We start from the raw sequence: 17,424 nt of genomic DNA, 5'->3' as shown, positions 1-17,424 counted from the left end.
GCAAGAATGAACTTCAATTTCCTTTCTGAACTGACAAAGTCTTCTGTTTGTTGGTGCTTGCAGGTTGTGAACTATCTGCTGAAGAAACTCGAGCTGAGCTACCACAGGCAAATCACCAGCGAATGCTACAGCTGCGGAACACGCCGGAAACTTTCCACTGCTTTGGCTCTCATTGGACAGCCTCAGCTCCTGCTGCTGGTGCGGCTAACTACCTCCTACATGCCCCTCAATAACACAGTTTACAGTTTATATTAGAATTTCTCCATTCAGCACTTCTCCTTCATCTTTCTGTTACCTTATTCTCAGCCACCTGTCAGCAGTTCCATCTACTGCTACTTTAAAAATGCATTACTTTCAGGGACATTTGGTGGACAGGGACATTTACCAAAGCTACTTCACATAGCAATATGTTCTATTCTCACATGATCTGATGTGAGAATGATGTGCTGTGCCATACAGAAGCACTGATCTACTCATTGTCCATTGGGAAATACAAGTGCTTACCTGTTTACTCTTGCTTGCCCCCTCAATCAGGATGAGCCCAGCTCAGGAATGGACCCCCGCTCCAAGCGGCACCTCTGGAAGATCATCTCAGAGGAGGTGAAGGGAAAATGTGCTGTGGTTCTGACATCACACAGGTAGGAACATTTACAGGTACCTTCTTTAAAGCATGGACAAATACTATATCCGTAATTGAGTAATCTATTCATCATTACTCGACTGATCAACTAAGTGAACCATTACACATTTTATGGTTTCTTCTCACTTTTACCAATCAAAGCATCATCATCAGATCCATCTGTGTGACAAGACGTTTCCTCATTTATGGTGAAATGAAGCAATAGAAGCTATATTGTCTCCTATGCTTCTTATAATGAACTGCGGTATTTCAGAAAGGCCATGTGTGTCTTATGAACATTATATGGATCATTCTGCTGAACTGGTTCAAAGTCAGGTCGTAAACCCATTTTTTAACTGACTTGGACTTTACATTAAAATTCCTTGCCTTTAAATGACTTTATGTCTTTATTTTATAAAAATAAATGATTCTACTTTGTCTTTTCGAAAATAATTATAACACACCGAAACTTTAATGTTTGGTAGGAACTGTTTCAGTAGTGACACTTTTAGCTATTTGAGCAGAACTGAAAACCCACTAACTCACTAGCCACAACATGACTAGCAAACACAGTTATGAACAGTTATAAACACATAAAATGATTATATTATTAATTAAAAAGTCCACTTAATTGCAGAAAGTGTGTGTCTCGCTAATGAAAATTCTTATGGTTATACTCTGATTTTCAGACTTTGTGGCACGATTGGCTGATCCCACTCTGTGTGCGTTTGTTTTGGTCCTGCCCCCTCGTTTCATGACTCCACCCCTGATTGTCTCCACCTGTTTCCCACCTGTCACTCGTTTACCCTGTGTATTTAAGCCCTGTGTTTGCCCCTTGTGTGAGCTGGTCTTTGTTGGTTGTACTGGTGGTGTTTGTAGTGGTCTTTATCTGAACTGTTATCTGAACTGTTATCTGCCGTTGTTTGTACTGGTCTGTGTGCTGTTGCTTGTTCTGTTGGATTCTGGTGTCTGTCATGTCTGCCCCTGATCTATCCATGTTGGCTCTATGACTCTGGACTGTTACGACTAGGACCCTGTATATGCCCTTAATAAATCTCACTTATCTCCGCTTACGCGTCTGCCTCCTCGCTCCCCGTTACACTTTGTAACACATGTACTTCAAAACAGTGGCCTCTAACTGCTCACCATGCGACTGCGAGGGACAGGGATACAGTCTGACTTTGTGCTCTAAAAGGCAGGGGCGTGGCTAAAAATAAGGCTTTGCCCATTTGCTAAAACACTGTGGTTCAGTAGGGACTTGAAAATATGGGCCATTTTTTGAATAATTTATTTTATTTTTAAAAAAGTACTGTATAAATCAAAATCACCCATCTTCACTTTAAAAGACTTTAAAATGGTCTTTTAGAAACAGCAGTAAAAAAACAGACAATCCCAATAGAAAGTACTCTAACTACCCCTATTATATTATATATTTGGCTTACTGCAAAGAACACTTTTACCCTGCAAAGCGTTCTTTGAATGTTCTTTTTAGAACATTTTTCTTCACTAAAGAACCTTTGAAGAATTGTGCATTTAAAAGTGTGGATTTTGATTGAAGGGTAAAATAAAAAAAATTAAAAATGAATTTACAGATACACACTACTAACATGTAGGCACTAAAAGACTATAGTACCGTTACCTTTATTCAGTGTTATGGCCTTAAATTAGCTGAAAAATGATTACGGACTTGTTTATGAGTCAAAAATTAGGACTATTGACTTGAGACTCGCCTGTACTCGGGACTGGAATTGACACTCGACTCTCTTGACTTGGGACTTGAGTGTCAAGACTTGAGACTTACTTTAATTGCAGCTTAGTGACTTGTTCCCATCTCTGGTAAAATGGGTCAGCTTCTGGAATTAAAGCTTTCTGTATGCTCCTGTGTTTTCTATCACTATATAAAAAAAGCTCCATGCTGCCTTTATTGTTGGATGCACTGTGGTTGTATGCAATCATTCAGAGTCATATTCACATCACTTTGGAAATATTTATTATTGATTTGTTTACTCAGAGTAACAATAAAAGGCAACTGAAGTCTGAAATGTTTTCTCATGCATCGGTTTGCTTGTTTAAAATGATAGTTTTTGATGCAGACAAAAGAAAAAAATTCTTACATTTCAAAATAAATGCAACAAAAGAAATAAAAAATATTGCATCATTACAGGAGAAGAGAAGATTAAAAGTCAGAAATTGCTGCTTTTTCACTCTGAATTAAAAGGTTGGGAGAGAAAAGAGAAGAAACCTTTCTTTGGTCTAATTCAGTTTGCTGCATTTGCTTCTTTCAGCATGGAGGAGTGTGAGGCTTTGTGTTCTCGTCTGGCTATAATGGTGCAAGGCCAGTTCAGATGTCTGGGCTCCCTACAGCACATCAAAAACAGGTCAGTGGCCTCTCTTTCTGCCTCCACAAACCTATTAGTCACCACTTTGCCTCCACCTCTTTTGTCTCTTTCTTCTCCTCACACTTCTTCTCCCTCCACATCGAACTACACATCAGTCTAATACCCCTTGCAGACACTCGTTTGCTTTGTCGAGTGAGATAGAGCTAACCTGTGTTGACCCAACAGGTTTGGCAGTGGCTTCACGGTGAAGATGTACCTGACTGCAGCCTCCTGTGATGCAGATCCAATCACCATGTTTATGGAGCAGCATTTTCCCAGCACTTACCTGAAGGTAAAGGCACTTTATTTGTGGGACTAATGAATGCATTCTTAATACTGTCCTTACAGATCAATGCGTTCTATGTACTAGCTCGGGAACATTTACAGCCGCCCTGCTGAGTGTTTCTCTGCTTGGTAATGGTAAGCATTTTTAGCTGTAAGCCAAGGAGCCTGTGTTGCATTTTCCTTGAACTCTGTTAGGAATCTTTAATTGGTAGTTTAGAGAAGGTGTCTCAGTCCCAGTCCTAAGGGAGTTTCTGCATTGCAGTTCCTGTGCTTTCCCAGCTAATTTGGCACTTGAATGACTCTGTAATTACATCTGTGAAGTCACTGAAATGTCCAGTATTAGTGGTCAGGGAGACTGGACTTGTGATGAATGTTCTAAAGGACTTCATCAGTTCAAAAAGACAGTTGAAACTTTGTAATTACGTCAAATCTGTTTTGTTGCATCAGGGAAAACACATAAAAATCTGTGGGGCACAAGGTGGTGGTTTGGCCAAAAATCTAACGTAGACAGATTTCCCCTGACTTCAAATGTAGGTGATCAGACAAGACATGTTTGGACAAATAATGGAAGCTTACAGCCACCAGTTTAGCATAACTCATCACACACTTCCCTGTTGAAGCTGTTTCAAGTTGTTAAATGGCCAAAATGAACAATGTAACCATCGCTACATGTGTTACATGTGTAAACATGCCTACTTGCCCCATACGGCCATGCTGGGATGTTATCTAGAGGGAAGAATGCCCAAAAGTGGTGCTGCAGGCCAAAGTTTGTTTGTAAGGACGTTTCGTTTGGCCGGTCAAAATGCTGCCTAACCCGCTACTTTCTCAACCATTGAGAAGACAAACATATTTTTACCAGCACACATTTTTATATTCATTTCATAGTTTCAATTTTTTTTTTCAAATTGTTTTTGAATGATATGCAGTAGCTGAACAACAGGGCTGGTTTCCCAGACCCAGATTTATGCTAATGCTGGACTTTCAAATGATGAGTCACCATTGGTACTGCAATTTAATCCAAAACTAGGCTTAATTCATGTCTGGGAAACCAGCCCATAGTGTTGCTTTATAGAATTAAATAAATAGTAAACAAATTTGTGACATGCCACACAGTTGCCAGTTGCAGACATAACAACACATATGCAGCTAGCAATTACACGCTAATATAGTGTACCAGGCTGTGGTAAACAGCCAAGGGGGATTTAGATACCACAGCAGTGAAGAACGTTTTACTGTATTTAAAGGCAAGTGTGCCTCATATGTAAGGAAATAATTAAGGTATTGAAAGAATAAAAATATATGCACATATACTGGCAAAGTGTGAAATCATAAGGGTAATAAATTGCTAGCTACTTGTTTTATGTTTGAGCCCTCAGCTGTTTTAGGGACTTTCCAGTTTAAACACTAGAAGAACCCTCTTCTGATGGTGTATCTTGAAGGTGGGGTGGATTCTTGAGGGTGAACTGTTTAAATGAATTTTTCCTCTGGCTGGCTGATGCAGAGGGAGGCCAGCACGGATAGAAAGCTGAATATCACATCTACATTCAGTAGAATTCAACCAAAAAAATCTGTTTTTTTTTTTTTTTTTTTTTTTTTTTTAGTAAAATTGAAAGAAATAGCTTTACTGAGTCCGGAGGAAAATATATAGTGTTTGTGTGTTGCTGTGAGTCATCCTGTCTAAATGGTTAATTCATAAGTCGTACATCTTCATGTGTTAACATCACACATACAGGCTCAAAGAAGGTCCAGCTTGATGGGCTGGTTGAAAGGCCTCAAATGCAAAATTAACATTGCACTGATGGAGATATGATGACAATAATAGATGGTTCCATCACATCCTCAGAAGACATGTCCTTCACCAAGTTTTGATTGAGTTCTTTTTGAATGCTCTTTCAACACCCTCGCAATCAGCAGATTCATCCACTTGGGGAAGGGGTCCAAAGAACAACCCATGTTACAAAATCTTACATAGTGTAGCTTTAAGTACAGTAATGAAGAACACGTACTTTGTTACTATCCACCACTGCATTTACTGTAACATTTACATGAATATATTTAACAATGTTAATGTCTCCAGATCCCCAAAGCTTACGGACAAAAGTATGTTGCATAGTTATAAACGGTAACAGCAGCCGTTGTGAAGCAAGAATTGTGCTTATACGTTTGTCCATTTTAACAGGTAACGGTATGTCATAGAGCTCATTCACCTCAAGCAGCTCAAGGTTGACATTCAGGCAGTTAGTCAATGGAGTTGTGATACACTGGTTTATACCACATTGTTGACTTTGTCTACTGCGTTTGTGCTGTGGTGCATTAACATGACATGCTCTTTACTGTCCATCTGTGCAGGATCATCACTCGTCTATGCTGGAGTACCATGTTCCTGTAGCTCCTGGAGGTGTGGCTGACATCTTCGACCAGCTGGAGTCGAACAAAGCTGCGCTGAAGATCAAACACTTCTCAGTGAGCCAGACCACGCTGGATGAGGTGAGAACTGGGAGAGATGTGATGAGAGGGGAAAGTAGGAGCAATTGAAAAAGGGAAGAATAAAGGGGGAGGGGGTGTTAGAGGGTGAAAGAGTGAGTGACGGATGGATGGGTGGTTGGGTGTGGAAGAACTGAGTTAGTGGTTTGATTCTCTCTCTCTGGCAGAATATTTGAATGAGAGAGAGAGAGAGAGAGAGAGAATGAAGTCAGAAGAAGTAAAAGAAGTGAAAGAGCAACTGTGGCACTGAAATTGACAGAAGTTGTATCTTTTGTGCCTCTCCAGGTCTTCATTAACTTCGCTACGGGAAATGTTGGCACAGAATCGCAAGAAGTCAGCGAGGCCTCTGACTCAGACAGTCTTGACACATTCAGTACTGTTGACACATAGGAGGACACTGGCGGGTTGGACAAAATGACAATGAAAGACTATGTAAAAAATGGAATAGAACGACAAGTTAATGTAAGCAACTCTTGAAGACTTGATCCTGGTACTGTAATTTTTAGACATTTAAAAATGAATCAGTTCATTTACATGATATATTATTTTATTCTCTTTTAATGATGTAATGAAGTATCTAAAGCACCTTGTGAGGAATTAACCTGTTTCTCAGGTTCTTTCTGTGTGTCTGGACATCTAAATCCCCAGTATGCACTTCTCAGGCCAAGAATAAATTTGTATTATTTCTAAAATATAAAATAAAAACTTAAATAATGAACAAAATCCTGAGGGTGAATGTTCTCAGAAAGCCAAATGTATGTTTCTCCACATTAGGTTAAAATCTCTATTACATCTATAGTTATGTATACTGTTTTACTGGAAATGTGATTATTCCTGTGACATTATTACAATGTGAAGTGTCAACTGAGCGACTATAAATGCTAGAATATTTGCACTGCTCAGCCTTAGATCCTGCTTAAATCTGCAGAGGGTTTCTCTTTCCTCAACAAAATCTTTTTGTTGGTTCTATTGTTTACTGTGACCTGTCATCAAAGCCTGAAAAATGCAAAAAAAACCTCAAAAAAACAGATGACCATAATTTGGTTACTCAATCCGGCATTAACTATGCATGCAGGGTGAGGATCTCATCCTTTTGTACTGCGGGCAGCAATGACGCAGCGCTACTTCTGGGGTGGGTATAAATCACAAAGACCGTTTGGCTCCGAGATATAAATGATTCTTCAATGTCTGCACATCTTCATTCTCATTAATATTTCCTCTCAAGGCACATCTCTCATGTACTGAATATTTCATCAGCTCTTTCCTCCGACTGCTTCAAGGCACAGTTCCTCTTTTTAAAAATGTACTAAACTTATTTTTACATTAAAGCTATTTTTCAAACGCAGATGTTCAGTGCTTGTCTTATTGTGCGTGGAACAAGTGGCTCTTCCCATCAGAATCAAATCAGAACCGGCCCTTGTGAAAAATGAAATTAGTCCTTATAGTGCCGTTGTCGGCAGTCTAGGGTAAGGGATTCACTGAAGGCTGTTTTATTGAGAGTGACGAAGCAAATTATGTGAGCTATTATTTTACTTCATGAACTGCTTGAAATCAGTACTCGAGGAAGGGGGAATCTTGTTTGCATTGAAGGCTAAGCACATTAATGCTCATTTTCTCCTATATGGGCATTATGATGTGAACACAGACACGTGTATAAGGGAAAATAGAGAAAATACCCCCCTTTAGTGCAATGTTCATTCACAGTATAGCTAAAGCTAAAGCATATACAAGCATGGGTTTAGCATGTACAGGATGATGATGCATAAGCCTAAACATAGTTAATGGAAAATGAACTAAAACAACAGTAAACTTTGCTTTTATAGCACAAAAAAGAAAATCATTAACATGGGCATCTGGTCCCACTATTGAGGTAGGAAACCCACTCTCTGGTGAATCTTCTAGAGGGGTTTCTTGCCACTGCCTCCTCTGGTGAATTGTTTAGTCATTGCATTTGACAGAAATTGTGTTGTTAATGAAAATATCAACCTAACGAACACACACACACACACACACACACACATTTTCTGAGCTGCTTAACCTTCCGCGTCAAAGGCAGGAAACACTCTGGACAGGTCACTAGTCCATCGCAAGGCAGACACACATTCACACTTACACTTACAACTAGGGGCAATTTAGCATATCCAACTGATCTGGCTACATATATTTGGACTGTGGGAGGGAACCAGAGCACCCGGAGAAAACCCAAGCAGACTTGGGGAGAACATGCAAACTCCCGAACCTAAAGTAATATATTTAAAATAGAATTGAGGCACAGATAAGGTTTGGCTGTAACTCTGCCCAGCTGCAAAACTTACATACTCATCTCCAGCAAGATGACCGAAAAGGTTGCCTAATTGTTCGTCACTGAAATCCCACCCAACAGCTTTGTGTTATTATGGCGAAAATCTGAGCAAATAATATTTTGAGGGCAGTATGTTGGCGTTGGGGGTGGGGGGGGGTGAGGTTAAAGGGGGTTGGGGGGGTTGCAGTTTACCCCATATCTGGGGGGACTCTACATTCCTAAAGGCTCTACATTTTCAAAAAAAAAAATCATAAAAAAAACTTTTTTTCTGATGAAATATATTCTGTGACTGTGACCATAGCCATTCAGCAAAAATGTGTTGAGATTAGATTTGGCATCATCATTTAATCAGGATATAAAATATATATAAAAATATGTTGCCCTGGAGAGCTTTGTTCCCCAAGTTTTATATGTATATGTACATACACACACGTGTATCGCTGCTGTTGTCGGAGCAAATCCTTGCATCTCCAAAATGGTAACTTTACAGGAGAAGGAAAAAACATACATTACTTTCAATGTATGTGAACAGAACCGGAATTTTTTCCAAGTTACTTTTGGACATTTATTTTGGTCCATCCTTCGTGAAATTTATACACAATATAAAGGTCGATATGCATTTTCAAAGTATGTCAAAAACTGTAAAGAGACAAAAATGGAGATACAGGGTTTTGTTCCGACAACAGCAATATATATATATATACTGATTAGGCATAACATTATTACCACCTCCTTCTTTCTACACTCATTGTCCATTTCATCAACTCCACTTACTATATAGGTGCACTTTGTAGTTCTACAGACTGTGGACACTGCTGGAGTTTTTAAACACTGTGTCCACTCTCCTACCTTGTATATGAATAGTCAGAGACAATAGTGTCCATTAGAGAAGATTTCCTCAGGCAAAGGTCCAGAACATCATAATGTCTAACTTTCGTGTCATATACTGTTTAATGAAGTAGCCGAGTAGATATATCAACATCTTATACTTAACAACCGAATGTCAAATCAAATAAAGTACAATTCAGTCATATTTCAACAACATTTATTGTCAGTTTTCAATTTTTAGAGCAGGACATGTGAAATAACTTCCCTCTCACTCACTTTCTTCTCCGACTGCTGTTTCTCGCCTCAACCCTCCCCTGTGTGCGTCACTCACTCAGTCTCAGCGCTAATGCACAGATCTGATTGGCTGAGTAGCATCACGTGTCACAGGACGCTGCGCGCAGGACGCTGTTGGCTTTACATTTTTTGTTTGGTTGGACTAGTCTCAGTCCAGCAGGCACACTGAGGTGTTCATTTTTATTGTTCATATAATACGTATCACAAATTACCCACGCTTTATTTCAATTTATGTTCCCAATTCTGTTTGTACATTCATATTTAAGAATGCCAGTTCCCCTGATAAAAACATCCATTTCATCCATACCCTTAGAAGAAGCTGCACTGCCTTTTGATTGTTATATAACATCAAAAACTATAGCATATTATTTAGTTGCGACTGGCACTTCCAGCGTATTCACTAAGTTTCAATAAAAAGCCATCAAAGAAATCATAAGAATAATACATTTTTAGATGTTGTCGTTGTTAATGACGCATCGCTTGTGAACCAATAGGATTGGCGAGTTTTTGGCCCCGCCCTCCACTTTTGCAGCTGGCGGGAAACAGCGACAGCGTCGACACGAAGGGAAAACTAGTTTCGGCGGTTTTCCTCTGCTTTTCCTTTCCAAAGTGCATTAAAACGTTACTATTCACCTATAATGGGTGATCTGCTTGATCCTCCCGCAGAGTCAGAGAATGGCGCTTGGGAGAAAACCCGAGAGGCAGTGGCAAATTTCCGAAAGTTGCTGCTCTGCTCTAAATGGTAAGTTTGTCTGGCATTTGTTGACGCTTGTTGTGGACGAAATGCATCATGGGTGTGGTAGTTTTTCGCCAGGCTTCCTCAGCACTGCTTGTGTGGAAATGCTTCCCGTTCAAAACTACAAATTGCGAATTGAATGTGTTCCTAGTTTGCTAATGCTATAAGCAGCAAAACAAAAATACTATTAGCACAACTTTCTTACTCTCTGACGCTCTCTGAGGCGTCGGGTGACAGTGTTTAAGCAGTCTGTAATGTCTATAATTGGTGTTTTTAAACGAGACTGAAATTGGGTTAATATTCGCCTGACTCCTGTTCGAATTTTCCCGTTCCACCTTAAATGGTACAACAGTCATAGTGCAGCCTCAGGCGCCAGAACGTAACTGCTGGCGCTGTTTAAGGTGGAACGGGTAAATCCGAATAAGAAGCTGACTCCAGCTTTTTGATTTTAAGACATTATAAACAGACTAAAGGGTAACGCCCGCTTTAAGATTAACGCTTTTGCAGCAAACTCTGGTTTGAGTAATGGCCTGAGTTGAAGTGAGAGCTTATACTGTCTTTTGTCATGAAACATGCAGTTAATCAGTCTTCGTTACATGGGAATTACAGTGATTTTGCAATAAATGTACATAATCCAACAACTAATATTTAAACAAAGTCGTTCAGAGTGGCTCAATGTGAAATGGTTCATTGTAGAGAAACTTGCTGACTTTGATGTCTTATGTTGGTGACCGGTACCAGGGGTCACAATGTCTGCAGCACAAATATAGCTATTTTATTTAGTATCCAAAACCACAAGTGAACCTTCACGTGTCTTCTGAGTTTTTGTATGTAATAAAGTGTTAATAATCATATTATCAACGTAATTTATCTTATTGCCTTACAACGTCTTGCGTGTGCCTCTCTGCTGTGAATGCATTTAAAAAAATATGTTTTAGGAAAAAATTTCTATCTCAAAACTGTTGTTAAGCGATCCGTCAGGTGTCACCCAATGTGTTTGCAGACGTTTCATGCTGTAGTGTTCTGTGAGGTAGCTTCTAGGTGCAGTAATGCTTCGGACGCCTGGTTTCTATGATCTCTATCCTGAACAATTGTAAGCGAGTTTCTCTAATACGGAGCATTTCACATCGAACCACGCGGAATGACTTTGTATTCATCTTAACCATTTGATTATGCAGGAATTGGTAGGAATTGGTGGAATTCCCCTTACAGCGATCTCTATGATATGCCTAGAAAAGCGTGTTGTAATGTAATTTGTTACAGTAATGATGAATATGATCACATTGCCCACCCTGAAGTGTGTGATGTAATTCCCATGCATGCTTCCTTTTTGCTGAGGTTCCTGTAAGTGTTATCTAGTATGATTAACACTGTAAAATGTATTTCTGTTTTTGTGCCCTGACAACACAGGATGGCGAGAAAAGGAACGATTGATTGGTTAGAAGAACATGGCTTTAGTTAATGGTCTACACTATATGTCCAAAGTATTCCGACATTCCTTTTGAATATGTGTTCAGCTACTTTAAGGTGCGGGCATTGCTGACAGACCTTCGACTGCACACACAAAGCTTATATAACCTCCGTGGAGAATAATTTCCACAGGAATGGGATGCTCTGCGGCAGCTGCAGATGAGCCTAAGGTCCCCATGTCCAATCCCAGGCATCAACTAGAGGGTTATAAAGTGCTCTAGCATTGGGCTGTGGTGAGTGGAACTGCGTTCTCTGGCATGATGGAGCTCCATGCGGTACTTTTGGGATAAGCTGGAGTGATCCAGGTCTGATCATTCAACATCAGTAGCTGTTCTCACTAATGCTCTCCTATTTAGATTCAGCCAAATCCTCACAGCAATGTTCCAAAATGTAGTGTAAAGCCTTTGCAGAACACTCGAGGCTGTAAACAGGTGAGAAAATCCCTATTAATACCCTTGATTTGCTGGCGCAAGGGTCTGCAAATGTTTGGACATGTAGTGTACATCAAATAAATAAACTCGTTTGGAATTCTCTGCCTGGAATATTTGCACATGAATAATCTAAGGAATTCCTGAAATGAAAGTAGGAGAGGAGAAGACACCAGATTTATGTGAAGTTTCTGCTTCATCCTCCTTATAATTGGTTGAGTTTGATACCAGCAGTTTCTTTAAAATTGTTTTTTCTTCTGCATGCTGATATCTTTAGCTGTCCATCACCTTCCTGTGCGGCCTTCCACAGAACATGCATATCACGTCTTAATCTGGTCAATGCCGTGTTTAGAATTCATATTTTCCAAATGTCTAATTTCCTGCAAACAGTCCTTCAAACCGCTCTCTCAGAGTGCAGTGTGGCGGCAAGTTTGGAGATGGATGGAGAAATGAAAGCCTAGCTGCTCTCAGACTGGAGATAAGGAGTGTGGAGAAAGAACGGCGCTGTGTCCAAAGGCGCAATCTTGGAAAACAACTTTGGGCTCTGTTGAAGTGAATGTATATAAACACACTCTGTGATAAGACAGTTCTCCGCTCGCCATTCAATATTTTTGGCATTCACGATTATCTTTAACTTACTCTTGCAGTTCAAACATCCTGACTGAGCCGGTGTGCCTGGGCATTTGTGAACATTTGCTTTGCAGGTAAGCGTTCGAGGTGACGGCTTCAGTATCCGTCTTCAGCATATTAAAATAAGATCCGTATCCGTGAGGTCTGAGCAATATTGACGGAATTCTGTATCGCGATTATATTGGTACGTTTTGTGGTCATGAGGTGCCTGAAACACTGAGAAACCCTGGATGTAACATGGTTTTAGATTGACCTGCATTGTTTACACTGTTTTGACCATGATTACATGCAGTACCTTTATTATCCATTGCGAGGTATTATAAGCATACAGTTAATATTTTAAACATTTAGTTTTTCCTCAAGTCTGCTGCTATTTGTGTCGTATTGTGTACCAAAAATAAGTTATATAGCTCCATTTTCCAGCCTTTCTTTATCCCTTAGGATTAAAAGGCTGTTTTTTTACTGTGCCTTTTAAGGCTAAATAAATACAAACAAATGCTGTTCTGATAGGTTGCCCTGAATTGTACCTCATTCAAAAAGCAGCACAGGCTGAAAGCCTCCTTATAACTTTAGTGTGAACGGGCAGGGATAAGTCGCATTAGGCTGAATAGCCATGTATGTTAAATGTATAGGGTTTTGAAATATCACAAAGACAGTGATGTCTGAATGAGCCTCTTTTGCAGCTTAGTTTCCATGAATGGACTGTATAGACCGAACAGTGCGTTTTGAGAGAGAGAGAGAAAAAAAAGTGAAAATTTGACACAGTAAAATCTTTTATTTAAAAAAAAAAAATCAACCCTCAAATTTTAGGATCACACCTATTCTAGATTTTTTTTTGCCCGTTACCAATTTCTGTAAAGCCAAATTTGTGTACAAAAGCCACACTGTGCCTTCTCAGTCATGTCCTCAACAACACATCCTTGGCAACGCATCCATGCTTAAGCATTTGTGGTTCAGAGTAGCAAAGTGTAACATACTTACTCACAAACATGAGCACAAACTTCACGTTTTGCAGTTTTGTTAAAACATAAAGTTGACACTTCACCAAACTATTGGTTTGTGTGTTTTCTCTGTCTTCCTGCGATGAAACCCTGCGAATGCCTGATTAGTGATCGCAGGACTGAGTTGTGGAGTGTCTGTGCACATCCCTATTTGAGTTGTAAGGGTAAAGAAAACATAAGCAATATCTCCCAGAGCAAAAATGATCCCAGCCATCGCAGCTTTGAATAAGCATGAGAAGCTTTTATGAACACACAGCAATGGTGAAATAATGTGCAGACTTGTTCCTGCTTACTCAGACTCGTTTGTGTTTTTTGGGCTGCACCTGGATTAATTTACCTGTACTATTCCAAGTCTGAAACCCCTTTGCATTTGCATAGCCTGTCTGTTCAGTTAGTTTTATTTTTTTATATTTGTTCTCTGGCACTATGTGGCTAATCTGGCTAATGGAAGTCTATATTGCCCACAACATTTACTCTGGTGCAAAACTACAGAAGCGAAATTCAGGCACAATGCATGTCTTAGCCAATCAGCTACGTTTGAAGGAGGGAAATTGAACAAGGCTGGTTTTTCTGTCAACCATTTGGTTTAATGTTTATTTCTTGCTGCAGGTCATGTGCAGGTCCTCATGCTGGAGACGGCTGCAGTGTGTGTCACAGTCCTGCGTGGGTGAAGGACATCCAGATCAACAGGCAGCTCAGCAACATCACAGAGCTCTTCTGCAACCTGGAGTCACTGCTTTATCCCTCAGAGGTCCAAGGTAATGCCACACCAATCACTTGAGGCATAGAGCAACAAATTAAGTAATTCATCCACTGCAGAGTTTTTTTTTGTCTTTTCTCTTTCAAAGCTTGGTTGCATTCACACATAAAAGTCTTGGGAAGTATTAACTTGTTTAAATGATAAAAAAACTGTGTGTATATATATATATATATATATATATATATATATATATATATATATATATATTAGTGTGTGTGTGTGTGTGTGTGTGTGTGTGTGTGTAAAATACCTGACTGAACTTTAAGCCTGATAATGACTATAATTATGTGATGTAATTAGCCATAGTGGTTTTTAGCTTGTATGTCTGGGCAGACACGGTGTGTGATGTCGTGGGCTATGGAACAGTGCTCTGTGTGACGGGCAGATCAGTGCCCATGGGGTCAGTGCATTAATCGCAGCACGGAGATTAGGTTTGGTGGGTTGGCCGACTCACGCTGACGCTGCTGTAGAATGGGAGATAACATGCCTGACTATCTGCTGAGCAGCGCCTCTGACAGAGGTGCTCTAACCGAGTGGTGCAGAATAAACATGCCTGTGATTGAGTGTTTGTCTCTAACCTCAATCACCACATGTTCTAGCAAATATCTTTGAGAGTGTTTTGAGTATGGTTGATTTGTAAATAATATAAAAGCATGCTGCCCTAAAAAGTTCTTTACCAGCCAGAAAAAAATTACATTGTTTATTGTTGAGGTCATGTATGGTACCGGTCATGGCAATGTTTTTCATGCGTCTATCTGCTGATGCTGATCCATAAACATATATTAAATGCCGAAGCTGGGATTACATGTCATTGAATCAGTATTACAAAAAATATTTATTTCTGTAGGGTTGCAAACAGTAAAATGAATAAATTACAGATGTTTTAGCACAGTAGCCAAGTGTTGCATACACGTTCTGCATATTTGGAGTACAAGTACTGTGAATACTGCTAAATATTATTTTTAAAAAGTGGTCAAATCTAAATCTCGCTGTGATGCCTGTGTCTGAATTTACTTAAGACAAAAAAAAAAATAAAAATAAATTAAATGCACCCTAAGTAATTCGCAGCCAACGAGATCACATGTGGTTTTTCTTCAGCTGTGTTGGCAAAGCTCCCCAGGTGGCTTCTCATGTAATTCCTAAGAGAACATAAAGACTGAGCAAAGCTGCATCAAAGGAGGGGACAGTTTGAAGACTTGAAAATAGATTATAAAAAAAATTTGTTTTTCACTTTTATTTTGAAATGTGTAAAGAAGTAGATGTGAGGAAACCTCTTCATAAGTAGGTGTGAATTATTGACTAGTACTGCGTATATAATTTATGTGTAACATTTGAAATGTGTCTACATTCCCTCCTAGCTCCTTCTGCAGATTCTTCCACACCTTCAAATGAAACGTCTGTCCTCAAGCAGAAGAAGAACTTCAAGATCTGGTTCAGTCCAAAGAGTCGCAAAGTACGCTGCAGAGTGGAGAAACCCGTGGAAGTTAACTTACAGACAGGAAAAACTGGGCCATCTGAGCCAACATCTAAGCTCCAAGACACTAAGCTTTTGTCCGTTTTCAACTTCAACTCCTCCTCTCAGGATTCTGGCTCCTCCTCTTCTCCAAGGAATGGAGGACATCACGGAAGAAAGACGAAAAGAAAGAAAAGGAGTGTGGGATATGCTGGAAAACAGGCCAGCAACATATCTAGGCCCCCCACCAGGTATCAGACCAAGCAGAAGCTGAAGACGATGAGGCTGGAGGCTGTGAACCAACAGTGGGGATTTGGTAAAGATGGTGCCCTGGAAGGCGAGGTTCAAGAGAAAGAAGAGAAGAATTGTGATGACAGTGAGGGTAAGATAAGTAAGAGGGTGTCCTTCCAGTGTCCAGACAGCTTACTCAAGCCCCAGGAGATCCAGGAGGCCTCTCCCCAGGGGGCCCCCAGCTCAAAGAAGATATTGAAGGACGGAACAGTGAAGGAAATTGAGCTCTCAAGCGAGGAACAAAAATCTCCAGCACAAAACATGCAGTCTGTCTGTGAGCAGCAGCCTAATCCAGTTATAGAGACTGAACCAGCAGTCAACACCAAAAGACCTGCTCGTCCTTCCCCAGCAAAATCTCCCAAAAGAGCCAGGCCCAAAGAGCAGGGGGGCAGCCCGCAGACCACGCCAAAGCGGCCTAGGTTGTCTCCACTCAGGAGGGGAAGGTCAGCCCCTGGTAGGCTTGCCCCACTGCCCACGCCTTCGCTTTCTCCAGAAAGCTCCAGACTCTCCAATGTTTGTGAGAGAGCCAGACAAGAGGAAGCACAAGGAAGCCCAAACTGTTCACCTTCTAGTGGGAGGAGGGCTCCATCAGAGCGCCACAGCCAGAGTAGCCCAGCCTACATGAAGAGGAACCATAAAGGAGAGACGCCTCTACATTTGGCTGCCATTAAGGTTATTTCCTTTCATTCTTTTATTTGCATCTCTGCTTTTGTGCTGGAGCTACAAGGCTAATGTAGCCAACAAGTGAGGTCATACCCATGACCTTCAATGTTTTATTGTATGTCATGCAGTATCAGAAACCACTGAAACAGTGCACTGAGGGTGTAGCCGAGCGTTAGACTAAAACAAAGGGTGTATGCACTTACAGTTTGAGTTAATCTTATTGAGGGAGCGGGGGGAACCGCTGAACTCTAAGCGTAATGATAGCATTTAGCCTTGATTTAACCTTTAGCGTAGCAGCCCACTAGCCGAGCCTGTGCGTCCACTAGCCCTGCCCGAGGTGCACATCTGTCGGTCAGCTGCATCACCGAGCAGCATGGTCTTGCGGCCCGTTGCTTCAACTGAGCCAGAAAAAAAACCGTGATACTGATACTGATGGCATGAGCTATGGTGACATTTACTGAACTAACACTCAGAAATGCAGCGTGAGTGAACGAGATGCATGTATGAGATGAATGATCTGAGAAATTTGGATGTGAAATAACATTCAGCTTCTTTTTTGAGCCAGAGAAGCTGCTCAGAGCTGTATACTGTTCAGTTTTGTTTTTCACTGTTTCGCACAATAAAGATATGACATTTACTTAAAATGTTAAACCCTTTTATTCCTAATTATATAATAGTGTTACTAAATATCTACAGTAACTAAACAAAAGCATCTAATAAGCATAATCCAACAAGTTAATGCCATCTAGCCAAATTTGTGATAGAGAACATAGATTTTTACAAAAATAAAATATTTTTAAAA

At 40.3% G+C, this 17,424-nt stretch overlaps 2 protein-coding genes across 2 annotated transcripts in view; both read left to right on the top strand.

Annotated features, from left to right (window-relative positions):
* Positions 1 to 7,111, top strand: part of abca12 (ATP-binding cassette, sub-family A (ABC1), member 12) — a 92,879-nt gene extending 85,768 nt beyond the window's left edge. The window contains exons 60-65 of the mRNA XM_017707317.2: positions 64 to 198; positions 535 to 638; positions 2,905 to 2,997; positions 3,184 to 3,289; positions 5,632 to 5,769; positions 6,052 to 7,111. Of these exons, the coding sequence (XP_017562806.2) occupies positions 64 to 198; positions 535 to 638; positions 2,905 to 2,997; positions 3,184 to 3,289; positions 5,632 to 5,769; positions 6,052 to 6,156 (681 nt within the window). The 3' untranslated portion in view covers positions 6,157 to 7,111. The remainder of the gene's footprint in view (positions 1 to 63; positions 199 to 534; positions 639 to 2,904; positions 2,998 to 3,183; positions 3,290 to 5,631; positions 5,770 to 6,051) is intronic.
* A 2,622-nt stretch (positions 7,112 to 9,733) lies between these two features.
* The window catches only part of bard1 (BRCA1 associated RING domain 1), a 33,863-nt gene continuing 26,172 nt past the window's right edge, over positions 9,734 to 17,424 (top strand). The window contains exons 1-4 of the mRNA XM_017707318.2: positions 9,734 to 9,932; positions 12,472 to 12,528; positions 14,065 to 14,213; positions 15,574 to 16,631. Coding sequence (XP_017562807.2) covers positions 9,829 to 9,932; positions 12,472 to 12,528; positions 14,065 to 14,213; positions 15,574 to 16,631 — 1,368 coding nt within the window. The 5' untranslated portion in view covers positions 9,734 to 9,828. The remainder of the gene's footprint in view (positions 9,933 to 12,471; positions 12,529 to 14,064; positions 14,214 to 15,573; positions 16,632 to 17,424) is intronic.

The sequence above is a fragment of the Pygocentrus nattereri genome, chromosome 6 (assembly GCF_015220715.1).
Source record: "Pygocentrus nattereri isolate fPygNat1 chromosome 6, fPygNat1.pri, whole genome shotgun sequence".
In the NCBI taxonomy this organism is placed as follows: domain Eukaryota; kingdom Metazoa; phylum Chordata; class Actinopteri; order Characiformes; family Serrasalmidae; genus Pygocentrus; species Pygocentrus nattereri.
Note: the sequence above shows the minus strand (reverse complement) of the source record. Positions and strands in the feature narration are given on the sequence as shown.